Source organism: Rhinolophus ferrumequinum, chromosome 18 (genome assembly GCF_004115265.2).
Source record: "Rhinolophus ferrumequinum isolate MPI-CBG mRhiFer1 chromosome 18, mRhiFer1_v1.p, whole genome shotgun sequence".
Lineage (NCBI taxonomy): Eukaryota > Metazoa > Chordata > Mammalia > Chiroptera > Rhinolophidae > Rhinolophus > Rhinolophus ferrumequinum.
Window position 1 is genome coordinate 29815116 of NC_046301.1, and position 16128 is coordinate 29831243.

Consider the following 16128-nt stretch of genomic DNA (forward strand, 5'->3'; position numbering starts at 1 on the left):
TCTACCCATCACTCCATTACTGAGGTCATGTGAAAATGGAAAAGACAGGATGGCAGGTGAGGGAAAATGCTACCATGCTACCATCTTTAGTGAATTTTATGAAAACCCGTTTAGTAGAAGGGAATATTTTGCCCATAAATTTAAGTCCTTAAGTCTTTTAAAGCTCATTTCCTTTCTTGCCCTAAGCCTTCCCAGTTTGCTCAGAGGAAAGAAACCACTTCTTCCTCAGAACAACCAAGGCCGTTTATGTACATCCCTCTCATGGCAGTTACTATTCTGTACAATGGCATCTCAAAGCATTAAATGTCCTTCAAATATTCTTTGTAGTATTTGTAAAAACATTGTAGCATCTGTCCCTCAAATATTAAATGCCTCTGAGGTTGACAAGCCTGTTGACTCCTCTGTGTCCCCTCCCAGTTGTGGGAGCCAGCCTGTAACAGGCCCTGGGATGCACGGTTATAAGCAGCTCCCTCTGTGGGGACAAGTGAGACGCCATGGTTCTGAGACAGCATCTCAACCAGAGTTCCCCCTCATGGAAGCCACTCCTGGGAAACTGTATGGTGCCCTAAGAACAGCATTGTGGTAAGTCAAGGAAGTATTTGTTAAGCGAGTAGGCTGTTGCGTGAGTATGTCCCCCACAGAGAAGAAGTAACAAAGATGTCTGGGCCATCTTTGCAAATGTACCATTTTGGCTGTGGGTATTATCCGGTCAAATGAGTTTACATATGAAACAAGTTAATTTAATAAAGACACCAAGGTGTAATCAGTTCCTCAGGACGGCATATAGATTTGGGGTAAGAAGTTACTCACTGCTGAGGGCAATGGCAATCTGTGGGAAGAAAATGCCTAATGACAATAATAGCCAATTTATGTCACCCTAACTCCCATGCTGGGCACTGCAGTTTCAAGACTGTCCTCAGGAAGGGTCATGTAACATTCTGCCGCTCCCATTCCTCACTACCTCTCTGGAACCATTTTTAAACAAATAAGGAAATTAAAGCAGAGTAGCAGAGAGACAGATCCAGGGGAAAACATGGGAAGGACAGCTGAAGTAACAGTAAAACTCAAAAGCTTCCCACTTTCCCTCTCACGTATAGAAACTGGGTAAGAACATTTGAAATTTCTTTTTAATATATAAGAATCAGTCCACGGAGTCTAAAATGATGGGAAATTTGGTAAGGAAAGCTGGAAGAAAAAAATGTATATATATATATATATATTCTGTATATTAGGTTGGTGCAAAAGTAAAAGGTTTAAAAGATTAAAAACAATCAAATATATGGTGATGGAAGGAGAACTGACTCTGAACACACAATGGGATTTATAGATGATGTAATACAGAATTGTACACCTGAAATCTGTGTAATTTTACTAACAACTGTCACCCCAATAAACTTAAAAAAAAAGTTAAAAATAATTGCAAACACCGCAATTACTTTTGCACCAACCTAATATATATCAAGAATGCCTACATAATCATTGTCCCTATGAGAAATAAATTTAACATCCAAATCAAAGTTATATACTCACACTTATATACTTACTTACATACTTTCCCTCAGTGAAATCCAATGAACATTATTTTAATTTTAAACTTCCTGAATATGGACACTTGGGATCCACATAACGTGAACTGGGTCAAAGCTACCACAATTTATTGGATACTTACTATACTGTCTTAGCCCTTAGGTCTACAGTGCAGACCTTGGGGGACACAAAGCGATTTAAGGTAGTAGCACTAGATTATAGTAGCACCAGTTAGGCCTGCCTAACTCACCCACAGATCAGTGAAGAACGGACTGTAGGAAGTACCTCTCTCTTGATTCTATGACTCTCCTATTTTCTTCCGACCACAGAATGCCCTGGTTCTACCTTAAAACAGTGAGTACTACTAACTTGTCATAAACCAGGTGTTATGACACAACTTGAAAAAATTTTTTGTGGCTCTAGAACCCTAACTGTATCAATGATCCTTTAGCTCGCCAAAAGGTGACCTGTGAAATGGTAATTCTCTAATTTCCAAGTTTAGTATTCCATATGGAACAAGTGAGAAAGTCATCAGAACACCAACACATACATTCTACATTGCTGTCTACACACTGATGGTTGCAGCAGTCAGCGCCTAGTAGTACACTGAGAACAAATGGAGCACCCGGGGTTAGGAATGTTTCAACAGACGGGGAACTGCCCGACCAGTTCCTACGTGACAAATGAAGATGACAAAAAGATTTGAATTGCACTTAGGGAGAGCACACAGGATTCTGGGTAACTGTCTTACCTACACCCTTATTCTTACTATTTTGCCTCAAACTTTCTCCCTATCTACCACCTTCAATTACCATGTCCTTCTTTGTTTTTCATCTTTTCTTTCACTCTGGTACCCCAAAAGGGCACATATACATACTTTAAAGAGAGAAAAATATTTATCTGTATGGTGTCAAAGAAAGTGTAGAAATGGAAAGGAAGGGAAGAAGAGAGGACAGAAATAAGGAAAACTGCACTCTGGATTTCTTCTCTTTGGCACTGAACTGTGTCAGTATTTTCTATAGGTGCTGTAATCCACCGGACACGTGCAAAGAACAGCATGGCAGATTCTCACTGATTTCCTCAGGAGCCCTGGACTAGCTAGCTACTGGCTTCCTTACGTTTCATCTGTCTGCTAAGGGCCCATCTAGGCCATTCTAGGGCTAAGGCCTGTCAGCTGAGATTAGCTTTCTTTAGGACTAATGGAAACTGATCTTGTTTCCTTTAAAAGGATGAGACTGGCCCCAAACTCTTATAACCAGTCCCACTGTGACACTAATAGGTTAACAGCAGATATCCATAACTCTGTTCAGAATCTGTGGATTTCAAGCAATGTTCAATATGATTTTTTAAGTCAGCAAGAAGTTTTACAGTTTACTGCACTGGCTAAGAACAATTCCAATTACTCACCGTAAGCAAGACGAGGAAAAATAGGGCTAATCTAAGACACAGGCATTTTAATTACAAAACTGAAAGGCCAGAGTTATTTCTTTATCTTGCTCAAAACCATGCCATAGCACAGGTGTCAGCGGAGATTTTGGAAAGAATTAGGAATAGAAGGAAGAGACATGACTAACAAACAATAGAAAGAGCTCCTACGTGATCATATTTTAGCTGTATGACAAAGTGCCTGGAATAACAGATTTATTGCAATTTGAAAATAGGAAGCTAAACCCCTTAAAATTATTTCTTGACTTTGTTTTGAAAGATGGTTAAGATAGGCTTTGCTTCTACAAGAAGATTCACTTTAATTTACCTCTGGTAAGCAGAATTCAGGCACAGAATCCACAAATACGTGACCCGAGCACTCCTTTAGCTCCTAAAAGAAATGAAAAGGAAAACTTCTAGGAAGAGATATCCAATAGACACAGCAACAAAGAAACTTTATCCCCCAAACAAACTGGTCGTGAGGAATCACAGACTGCTAGAGTTGGAGGGAAGCTAAGTTATTTAGGCCAACTGTTCACTGTTTAGGCTCAGGGAGGGTAGGTGTTTTACTCATAAAAAATGCTGGTTTGTGGCTGACCCAGGACTTGAACGCATATTTCTGATGCCTCTTTGAGGAAGCCCTGTGTAGACACACGCTGCTTCCATAACTCATGAGCCAGTACTTCCCAAATAATAGTTATGTAGACGATACCAGCACCATCAGAATAACTTGGAAACACTGATGTACGTACCTCAGGATTCCTGGGCCCTATCTAAGACCTAAGGAATCAGCAACTCTGGGGATGAGGTCATGGAAACTTTCTAACAAGCACCTTCACTGATTTTGTTATGCAATCAGGTTAGGAGTCCTGGCCTTAGAGCCTCTTTCTCCTCCTACCAAGGGTTGAAGGGCAAGGAGCAAGTTGAGAGGGAGATGAAGGATAGAGCGTAGGGATGAAACCACCACCACCACCATCACCTCTATGAATGTAATCCTTGTCCTTCCAGAGAATACAATTTATTTGGGATTACAAATCACACGTATTCATTCAAAAGAAAAACGGTATATACTTATAAAGAAAGAGAATAGAGTACAAGTCCCCACTCTGCCCAGGACCTACCATATTTAATATGCTTGTGTTAGTTTGGATTCCCTTACAAAGAGACCCTGAGAGAACACAAGCTCATATGGGAGGCGTTGCAAAAGAGCAGGAGGGTGGGCAAGTGATACAGGGAAAGGAAGTGGCTGATAATGGATGCGTTATTGAGCCACATACCACTGTGGGTAAGTGGGCCTTACTCCCACGGGGAAACTCTGGGCTGCAAAACATACACCTGGAAGTTATCCTACCCAGGGACAAGGACTCTGGGATAATTACACAGCAACCCCTGCTTTTTGTGCAGCCTCAGGAAAGACTCTGGCAAAACCACGCAGGGGTGGCAGCTGGACTCTGATGACAGAGCACACTGAACAAACACCAGTGGGCCACCAACAGAGTCTACTACAATGTCCCCAGAAGGCTCACTGACACTTTAAATGGACATCTATGGAGAATTCTTTGTTTCATCAAGGTTAAAGCTATCCATGACTTTATAATAAAACTGGTCAAATAGAGTTTGGTTGACAGTTTGCTCCTTCACAAAGAGAAGATACTGTTAGAATTTTGTTCCACTGTGTTTTCATTAGTCACTGAACATGTATTTCTATATATTCATATATACATGTATCTACATTTATATTTGAGTCTGAATGATTTTACTCTCAATCTTTATCTGAAAATAGGGTATTAACTATATGTTATTTTCCTTTTGAATTTTACACGTCTCTTATCAGAACCTTGATGGAAAGAATATTTCCTCACCTTGCCTGCCACCGTAAACTCTGCTTCCTCTCCTTATACAGTACCATTTAACCAGTGAAAAGGCTGAGCCAAAAAGAGACTGAAAACAGTTCTTAATTACAATGTACCTGCCAACTAAAAACAAATGAGCAATTATGCTTAATGGGAGAAGACTCCCAACTCCCTTAGGATGAGGTTAAAAATGATTAAAGACAAATCATGGGAAATTTCAAACTCTGCCTGATCTCAAATTGGCTATGTAATCTTCTTCCCCACAATACTCCCTATCAGGGCACGCCTACCTCAGATGACAAAGCCTCCTCTGAAGCTCTCATCCTTCCTCGCCTGGAAGGAATGACTTGCATTCCTCGCTCTGACAATGTCACTGTATTTTATTCACCGCTCCCTTCTAATGAAATGCTCCCACATACACATGCAAGCCATTTCGCTCACAACGCTCTGGTAATGGGATGCTTCTGAACCTTTCTCAGGAACAATGATTTACAGCCAGCGGGAGAATTAGGCTGAAATCAGGTGCACAGGCTCCTCCTGAATGTCACCTAATTTTACAGTTTAACTATGAGGGAAATCTCTTTTCAAATTATGCGTTTGGCTTGCACTTGAGGTTGGGGTGCAGTTTATAGGAACTAATTCTAGTAAAAGGAATACCTCTTTATTTAACTACATCTATTACAAGAAAGAAATGCCTTACTCAGAGGAAGCATTTTAAGGATTTTTAAACTTAGTCTTTCAACTGTGAAAGCTGGGAGAGGAAGAATGATTTAGAAGACTGAGAATGGCATGGATGAGCTTTATAGTTTTTAACCTTCTTTTACATTTGATCTGTTTTTTGTAGTATAAAATTTGACTAGATTATAGTTTTAACATTTTTTTTGTACCTTTGGTCTCTCATTTGTAAGTTACCTGCAGATCTGAGAAAGGATTATTATGAAGATAATCAACTGTCAAATATGTAACAGCCTAGAAAAAAAGTAATTTAAATAATTTACTTTAAGACATGTTAGTCAGTGAATAAAGTCGTAATAGGACCCCAAATCCAGGATTCCTAGAACTATGTTCTTTTTTCCCCACAACCTATAAGATTGTCCATTCTAGGCCACCAGGAAAGGCTGGATCATAGTCTGGAAGTCCTCTACCTCCAATTTACCCAAGAACAGGTTTCCCTCCCACACCTTCAAGAACACACTGCCTGGGAAGGCAAATCCCCGGCTCTTCAGTCTGTTCTTCACACGGCAGCCAAAGTGATCCTGTCAGACGATGACACTGCCCTCCTGTAACCTTCTGTGGCCTCTGATCACCCAAATAAGACCCAAACTTTTTACAAGGCCCTATCCCGATCTGACACCAGACAGAAGCAGTTTAAAACTCACACTCGAGGATTTTAAAGTTGTTTTTTTTTTTTTTAAAGTTTACTTCTTCCAGTCAGAGTCAGTGGAATTCTCTCATAAGCATCATCTTTGAAACGCTCATTGCAATTATAAAAATAACAGTTTTTCTTTGTGATGATAAAATGTATTTGCAGCAGCAGTTCTTAGTTTTTTTATTTTTTCATATGAGAAAATTGGACCTGAATCTAAACAGAAACTTCCTAAAAGGCTCTTAAAACCAATAATCACCAAGCACTAAAGACCCTACACGGATCTTGGGATTTTCCAGGGAGAACACATGGGGGTGAAACATGAGCCAATCAGTCACATTACTATTGGGTGGCCCCAGTATGACAAGAGGGTTTTCCACTGGGTGTAGACATGCTTCAGTTAATCATTACCTTGTCCAGGAAAACATTTCCATCCTTTAGGGACCAGCCAGGAAGATTAGACAGCCTGGGACTGTAAAAAAAAAAAAAAAAAAAAAAAAAAGATTAAGTTACTCTAAATAGATTATAATCCTCAGCGATTTCAAGGTGACTGTACTGTCTCCATAAAGTTAAAAACAGCTTACAATTATTGGCAGCAGTGATCATTCAAAACACTAATCAAAAAGATGAAAAATAACCATGTTGTATTAAGCTTAAGAATTATGCAGCAACAAAACATTAAGAAACAAATAATTTAACATTAAATTGTGAAAATTAAAAGAACACTATGCAGAGTAATAAAGAACAAAGAAAGATGAGACGTTAGAGCATTTTGTAGTTTTCCAATCACTGCCCCCGACTTCACTTTCCTCGTGTTTGACAAGCCTGAGGGGAAGGCCAAACGGGATCATCATGTGTGGATGAGAAAACAGACTCCGAGAGGTCAGGCGCTCTGACAAGAACACAAAGCTGCCTGCCAGACAGAATTCACCGCAAATAACATACCTGAATTCTAGTCAAATCCACATTCTGCATTCACTGCTTGTAAGTGGATTAGTCCCTTGTCACCTGTGGCTTGAGTTTCCAGTTCTGGAAAATGAAGCTAGTTTTCCTAAGTGCTATACGCATAAAATGACACTATAATATCTAAGTGAATAATTTCTAGAAGGTGAGGCTATTTTCATGTATACGTTACATTAAAAAAAAACCTGGATGCAGAAATCATTCACTTCTGGTAACTTCAGGATTTAACTGTGTGCTATGAGTTGACCAGAAGAATTATGTTGGTGGCTGAACTGCAAATAATCTAGAAAAATAATGCTGCAAAAAGAAAAACTTAATGATCAAGGTGATATCTGAAGAAAACACAGACAGGAGTACAAGCTGGATGGCAAAGAGATTTTAGCACTTCACCACAAAATTAGTCTGTAAAGTAAAAATTAAGAGCAAAGTAAGGGTGGGGGACTAACACACTTTATAATCAGAAATGAAATTAATCCATAGTTTCTTATCCTCTCGCCAAAATAATTTTATCAAATTGTGATTTTGTAACCAGGTGGTAAGTGTGAAAGTCAAACATAATAGAAACATAAATATGTGAATACTGGTCAATCTTCTAGGAAAGGTTAAAATCCTGAATATACATGCCTCTAAAAAAAAAAAAGTGAAAATATTCGGGGTAACTTTTAATTTTGACAGAATTCCAAACTTACAGAAAAGTTTAAGACTATGAATACAATGAAGTACCATATACCCTTTGTCTAGATGCACTGTTTACATTTTGCTTTTACTAATCAAAAAGTGAGAATTTTGGATTTCATATTTGAGAATGAAAACCACTACCAGGAGAATCAAATTTGGTTGGTATAAATTATAACTGATACACTTAAAAAAAAAAAACCTCTGGGAGTTTTCTGCTCTAACCTCTCAGAGAGATATTCTATTATCATTAGCTATTTAATTCCCATCTCATTTCACAGTCATATAAATGTCTTCACTTATAGACTTTTTGCTTCTTGAAAAATTTATTTACTATCAGACCAGATTAAAAAACCAAGTATTCTAATAAAAGGGCAATGACAAGACAATGTGAACACCTTTCTCATTTCATGCATGCTAACTCTGTAAAAGAAGGCTGTAAATATCCCTTCCCTTTACAAGGAGAACTGGATCAAAGTTCGTGCATTGTCTCTGTTCCCCAATTAGAGATGACTGACTCAGTTAGCTGTCCTCAACAAATGATCAGAAATGGCACACTGCTTAACAGAAAATAATTAATTTTTTAAAAAGTAAAGATTTCAGGTATTGTGGTTTTACTCTTGGTCAACATTTCTTATACTGTAGCCTTCTAAAAAATACCTGTGGTTATTCTGGATTTGAGAAACTGCTTGTAGATGAGACGGAATGCTCAGAGAGCATGACCATGTTATAACAATAGTGCCAAAGACGAAGGGCCACAGAAATGTGTCACCAAATGGCTAGGGATGCTGACTATAGAGATGAAAAGTATTTGGCTACTGAGTTCCAAGGAGTTAATGACTAAACCACAAAGAATTAGCAAATGTTAAGCTATGAATGGGAAAGGGACTTATTACTTTGCTTTTAATGATTACAAAATTTGACTGTGTAAATTTTTTAAAAAGGGAAACACAGAAGTCCCTCCACAGCAATCGACTTTAATAAAATATGGGAGGTGAAGATATTTAAAAACAAAAAAATTTTTTTAATTGGGGAATATTGGGGGACAGTGTGTTTCTCCAGGGCCCATCAGCTCCAAGTAGTTGTCCTTCAATCTAGTTGTGGAGGGTGCAGCTCACTGGTCCATGTGGGAATCGAACCCGCAACCCTGTTGTTCAGAACTTGTGCTCTAACCAACTGAGCCATTGGACGGCCCTGGGAGGTGAAGCTATTTAAAAAATTATGATTATAGATGAACACATTGTTGTATCCACTATTTAACAATAATTTCTATAGGAAAAGAAGGATGCCATTAAAAATGTTATAGTCAAGAAAAACATGTATATAACACCTGTTTTTTTTTTAAACAGGTAAAATATTCCCATAAATAAATAAATAACTGAAGGCCTTTAAAAGTAATCTATTGCCTATAAAAATAGTATAAGGTAGAACAAAGGTGATATGCAATTCATTTTCCCTTTACACTTTTCATTTTCCCAATTTTATATTTTGAAATATAATCAAATATATTGAAATATAATTTTATATTTTGAAATATATTATATTTTTATAATCAGAAAGTAATAATGAAAGAGGCATTTATAAAACTTACTCTGAGCAAAGTATGCAAAGTGTGGGGGGGTGACAGTAAATAAAATACTCCTTGAGTTTGTTTACTCTCGGGAGGCAGTAAACAGCAATTACAACAGAATAAAATAAAAGCTATGCAGGGGTAAGCAGAAGGTGTCATGGCTCACACGGAAAGGGCACCTGACAGTGTGTAGAGGTGTGGGAGAGCAGGGCATAGGAATTATGAGGTAACCATGGAGGAAGTCTGTCCAGAAAAAGGAAATGGAACTGCCTCATCATTTGGTGTAGTGTTGCAGGAGAATGAGGTGCTACATTTTACTCATTCATTAAGGAATGTTTATTATGTATCAAGCACTCGGGTACTGGTGATACGACTATGAGCAAAACATACCTGTCCTCCTGAGGAGATAGGGAAGACAGACATCTCAAACACCACCAACGTGGAGAACAAGCTGTGAAAAACGGTGCAGCAGTGTAGCACAAAGCACCACAGCATTCCCTCACGCGGGACGTGCCTGGGTCTATCTATGAGGAGTGAGCTGAGATCTGGACAGTAGTAGAGTCAAGGGCAAGCTGGGTCAAGGAGAGGGTTTGGAGGGAACAGAAAAAGAAGGCAGCTACGAGATCCAGTGCTTTCCTCCCCTCATTTCCACCAGCCTTTGCACGGGCATCTTATAGAAAAGGTTATTCAAATGACATATCAAGAGTCCCATATGCTCCCCGCCACCCCCTTCCAACTAGACTGCCATCTCTGTGTCTTTCCTATACAGAAACCAGCGTCGTGAAGGATCTGAGAGATGAGCTCCTGCTAAGTAGGCTAAAGGAGGGTGGGGTGGGCAGGGAAGAGCCATCATGGCTGAAGGAACAACCGAGCGACTGTCCCAGGCAGGAGATAAAGATATCTTTGAAACTGAAAGGAAACAAAGAGCAAGATACTAGAGGGACGGACATAAACCCTAATATACCAAGATGAACTTGGTATTTATCTTAAGAGCAATGAAAAACCAGGTGAGAGGCAAGAACAGATTTTTATTTCTAAAAGATGGTTCTGAATAAAATTGACATCATGTGCCTTCTGATAATAGATACCATCATTTGTTTGGTATTCCTACCAAAAAATAGTCCCAATCTAATCATGAAGAAACATCAGACACATCCAAATTGAAAGATGCTATATAAAATAATTGTCCTGTACTCCTAAAAATGACAAGGTCATAAAAGACAGACAGTGAAACGCTTCCAGATTAAAGGAGGCTCAAGACATGACAACTAAATGCAACATGTGATCTGGATTGGACGCTGGACCAGTATTGCTATTTTTATTTTTTGGTATAAAAAGCATTATAGTGAAATATGAACTGGTGTTAACTTGGGAAATATGAATAAGGTATACACAGCTTAGATACTTGCATAGTATCAAGGTACATTTCCTGATTTTGATTATTGTACTGTGGTTCTGTAGAGAATGTCCTTAGAAAAAAGGCATTCAGGTATGTAGGTAGTAAAGCAGCATCATGTCTGTATCTTTCAGAACAAATTATACGCATACATATAAAGAGAAAATGACAAAACAAATGTGATAAAATGTTAACAATTGGTAAGGATAATTGGGAGTTGTACTTATTCTTGCAACTTTTCTGTAAATCTGAAGTGATTTCAAAATAAAAAGTTACACAAAAAAACGACTCTGGATTCAGACAGGGGCAAGATCAGAATTGAAGAAACTGGATAGGGGGCTTTAGCAGTAACGCCTGTAAAAGATTATGGCAGCACAGAACTGACTGCATTCTAGAGCTATTTAGAAGGTAAAAATGACAAGGGTTAATAAAAGACTGGGTATGGGGAGCGAGAAGAGGGGCGTATGTAAGTGAACTCCCAGTTTTCTGGTTTATATAACAGGATACCAATTTCAAAGATAGGGTACTATAACAGGTTGGGAGGGTCTGCCCTCCTCTTCTGGAGCACGTCTAACCATGAGCTCAGTTTGGCACATGTTGAGTTTTGAAGTGTCTTCAAAGGCACATCCAAGGAGAGAAACTGAGTAGACATTTTGGACATAAGAATCTGGTACTCAGAAGAGATTAATTAAAGATACACATATGTAAGTTATTATTTAGATGGTTGTCGAAGCCCTGAGCGTTTATTAAATTCCCTTGGTGGAGACTCTGATGTCCAAGCACTGGATATTGGAGAATTCTGATATGTGAGAAAGAGGTCAGAGAAAGATGAATCTCCAAAGTAAAGAGGAAGAGTCAGAGAAGTAAGAAGAAAACCAGGGATGCATTTTCCTGGGGGGAGAGGGCTGCTGAAAGGCCAAGCAGGACGAAGACACCTGTGCCATTTGTGACCTCAGTGAGAGCTGTTCTGGTGGGTGATGTGGGCAAAGCAGACTGGAGAGGAGTTAGGAATGCTGAAGGGAAAAGTAGAGTTGAGAGATGGTGAAAAATTTTTTTTTATTTTTTAAAATTTTAAGTTAGAAGTGACTGAGTGTAGTTAAATGGGAAGGACTGAGTTAAGGAAAGGTTAAAGACAAAGGAAATATTACAATTAATTGCGAGATGACTCCGAGAAGGCGAGAAGGGTTGGGATCCAGGGAAGATAAAGGGATTCATTCCCATGACAAATGTTTACTGAGCAGCTATGACATGCCAAGAACTGTTTTAAGCACAGAGGATACAGCTGAGAACAAAATCCCTGCCCTTATAAAACTTATCTTTTAGTGGAGAAGAAAGACAATATGTAAACCAAATATGTATATATAATGCAATGATAAGCACTATGAAGAAAAATAAAGCAGGATGAAGGGGCTAGGGGAGAAACTGGGGATACTATTTTAGCTAAGTGTATCTCCCAGGTTTCTGAACTGAGCAAAGGAAGATATTTTTTGAAAGGAATTACATAGCTGCCAATCATCCCACTAGTATAACCTCCCTCTGAGAGAAAACCAATGACAAGGGAAGAGAGAGTGGAAGTGGATTCTAAAGCTGAGCCAGGGATCTGAGAATACAAGAACGAGGTAATGACAAGAATGAACAGGAAAAGGAAAGCGTGGCCAGGACGGTCTGTCCAATTTGGTTTTGAACACCTAGAGAATTCCCAACCCCACAGAGCATTTAGGCGCCCTGGTGGAAGCCCTCACAGTAAGTACATTGTATTTTATTGTTCTTAGTAATTATCAAAGGATATAGTTGTTTCCTTGACACAACTATAATGAAATCTTCAACTGTGTAATTCTTTCTCCCGACAGACTATAAGCTCCATGAAAAAAGTTTTGTTCATGTCTGTATCCCCTGGTCCAGCACAGTGCAGATTCAGTGCTGAGTGTGATTATAACTGAATTTGTTCAGCTTCGCATAAAATGGAAGCTGGAATTATCTCTGACCTTGTCCCCATCATCGTATTGTAGCCCTGAGCGCAGATTAAAAATAATAATTAAAAAAAAAAATCAATGGTTGATTTTTAATTACACTTTTTCTACATGATTCACAGGGTTCTCATTATGAATATTCATTGCACACAGCGATGTCTTCCGGAGTGAATGAGATACACTGGATGGTTTACCTAGCTTGCTATGCTTTTAGGCTCTTAAATCTGCTTTAGATAGCTCTTCTGTTTCCTCTCTTGTATGTAGTATCACTGTTTGCTACTGGGAGTATATCTGTTTCTAAAAGTTACCACGTCTGTTATAAATGGCTGCATCTACGTAACATCAAGCTTCCTGGATGAGGTTTTCGAAGAGTAAACATATCTGCCTGTAGGCCTGGGGTAATCTGTCTGCTTTAAGACATGGATGTTGGCTTCATATACAATTCTATGATACCTGCAGCTGACTAGCATAAAAATAATGCATAGATACCTATCAAAAAGAAATGTCAGACTTTATTTTGTCAAGTCCCTGCAAAGGCACTTCAATGATTCTAAAATCCAATTCTTGGGCTCATCGGTTGACCATTTATCAGCTCTTATATGAATTAGCAAGAACGATGAAATGTACATGACCTCACTTGCACTGAGTAGTTGCAGGAACATTTTACAGAAGCTCAGAGTTATAATAAAGAAGTCAATCAATAAATCAATACAACACTTTCCATCAACCCAGCCAAAGGAAATTATTTTGATGTAGAACATTTTGAAAGGAACAAAGTAAACTGAGGACAACACACAAGGTACTGGTGACCGTTATGTTAATGGGTACCATTTCTCTGCAAACTCAAGCTTATTTTGTCTCAGATGCATCAGCACATACCTTTGAACAAGTGGCAAAGGAAGGAAATTGAGGGTGGAAGTCATGTCCAGTCCACAGTCCAACATAATGGTGGTTGATTTGAATTTGAGCACATTGCATGGTAAGGTTGGGTGCCCCGACAGGCAATACTGAAAAAAATTAAATCATTTTTATCAATAATCAGTTATAGAAAAAGCCTGAAAAATACAGTAAATTAAGTAAAACCGATCATCCCTTGTAAGAACAGTGTGTAAATCCAGGTAACTTTCTATGTGGCTTCCTTCCTTTTACAGCTCTGAATATCACTTCCCCTCGCAATTCAAAATACTCAAAAGTCTCAGATCACACCCTATTTTTTGTAGGATACCAAGTTATATCTCAAGCAAGCACAGCTTTGGAGGGGCCATAATTATTCCAAATAGGTTTCCGGGCTATAGTTACCCGCTCCACTCTCACATGACACTTCCAAATCCCCACTATCTTACTGCACCTAAGTACAACCTATAGCTGTGGAAGTCCATTAAATTCTAAGCTGGACCCTCAAACTGTGCTATAGGTTTGGTTTTCTCCTCCTGTAAATAACACAAATGATTTTCCTCAAAGCAGAAATGTTTGGGAAGGGTTAACAAGCAAGCATCCATAAAGGGTTATGGCTCTGCTTTGTCCAAAAAATGACGGCCAAGGACAAGGGTCTTCCCTGAGGTGCAGGTACTAAGCAGAAGCGAGGGACGTGTACTCCCAACCCATCCAGAGTCTCTCGTCTGTGGCAACCGACCTCAGAAGTCAAAGGGGCACAAGCCACAGTGGAGTCTTCAAAGGAGAGTGATGAGGCAAGACAATACGCTGACCTCAGACATTTCTCATGTCCTCCTCAGTGTAGTGGGGATGACCGATGGGCCACACTGGACATTATTTATATGGGATGTACCTTGTGTCACCTTGCTTAATTTGATTGCTGCTCGGAAGAAAAGAAACAAGAGAAGAACAGACCTTTCCCCCGACTTTTAAAGTCATTTTGTAGAAGCCTCCTTTGAACAGCAAAGCCAAGAAAATGGAGGAGCCGATGTTCTTAATCCTCTGACAAGTACATTCTTTCTTTCTGATTTAAGTACAAGTCCAGCACAAATCAGGGTAATGCGACATCAGTGCTCGGCCCCACATGGCTACAGTAGCTCAGGCTAAGTCTTTCCAGGTATTTGTTGCCGTGTTGGTTTTGTCACTGGATAAATTTCCTGCTTTTCTCCAGAGGACATGATAGGGACTGACGATTTTTTAAAACTCTGCGTTCCAAAAATGATAGGTTCAAGAGCCAATAAATTATAGGTATTTTGCAAGCTTCTTTACTCCAAGTTTATGGCTGGTGATTATATTTTCCAAACCATAATTCACAGCTCATGGTCTGAAAGGGTACAAATTTCTACTAACGAAAGCAGTACAAATTACTTAAAATTGTATTATAATTGTCCGAAAAAAGTCCAGGAAGCATGATTTGAGTAATTATACTTTACATAAGTTCATAAAATATTGCCCACAATCATTTTTTCTATTCCGTCTTTTTTCATATTTGTAAAAGCTGTAATTTTAGTGCATACACTGCCCTGCACAATGCTTTTAAAACACATGATGACTGTGTTTTCTTTGTCAGTTTTGCATCATACTTCATTTTTGTTGGCTGCCTAAGTAAATATACCATCGCTTGTTTAATCATTCCCTTTCTGTTGAACATTTCGGGTTGTTTCCAGTCGCTCTATTATGAACATGGCTGTGGTGACTATTTTAGTGCTTAACGTTTTTTTCCATATTGGTCTATTTCTTTAGAGGATTCCCAGAAGTGGCATTAACTAGGTCAAAAAATATGAGCATTTTATGACTTTTGAAATGCGCTGCCAAAACGCTTTCCAAAAAAGGCTGTACCTATTTACAATGTCATTAGTAATATATCAGAAGATCTGTTTCACTGCTTATTTCCATCAGCATTATGGTCAAAATCATCAAGAATCTAAACCAAAAAGCAGGTGTAATGTTAGTCGCAGCTAACTGCAATTCAAAGGCCCTGAACAGTAAAGTCAACTACATGATAAATTGGCTTTAATTTTGAGAGGCAGTTTAGAGAAATGATTTAAAGCAGGGGGTCTGAAGTCAGACTGCCTGGGCTCAAACCCTGGTTGCACGCGTTATTAATATGATTTTGGGAAAGTTACTTAACTTCCCAAAGACTCAGTGTCCTCATCTGTAAGATGTAATAACAGAAGCTACCACCCTCCTAAAGTTGTGAGGATTAAATGAATGGATACAGCACCTGACACAGAGTTAGTGCTCACTGTTAGTTGCTATAGTTACAGAATCATTACATTAAGGGGTTGAAGGCGCCACCTAGATTTGGGGCAAATAATTTACAGCATTTTAGAGAAGCAATTCTGTTCTAGTGAAGTGGTATTCACAATGTCTTAGACATTTGTGTATCCCACAAGACTAGGTAAAGCAAATGAACAATTTTACAAGTACTATCTATTGCTAGTAGTTTG

The 16128-nt window shown here is 38.8% G+C and overlaps 1 protein-coding gene across 2 annotated transcripts in view; it reads right to left on the reverse strand.

Moving 5' to 3' along the window:
* The window catches only part of INTS9 (integrator complex subunit 9), an 85496-nt gene that overhangs the window by 44374 nt on the left and 24994 nt on the right, over positions 1-16128 (reverse strand). The window contains exons 2-4 of one of the 2 annotated variants that reach the window (XM_033134419.1): positions 13625-13752; positions 6583-6643; positions 3281-3343 (exon numbers count right to left, since the gene is read on the reverse strand). In XM_033134419.1, the coding sequence (XP_032990310.1) occupies positions 3281-3343; positions 6583-6643; positions 13625-13752 (252 nt within the window). The remainder of the gene's footprint in view (positions 1-3280; positions 3344-6582; positions 6644-13624; positions 13753-16128) is intronic. The other variant, XM_033134420.1, reaches the window with a different exon arrangement.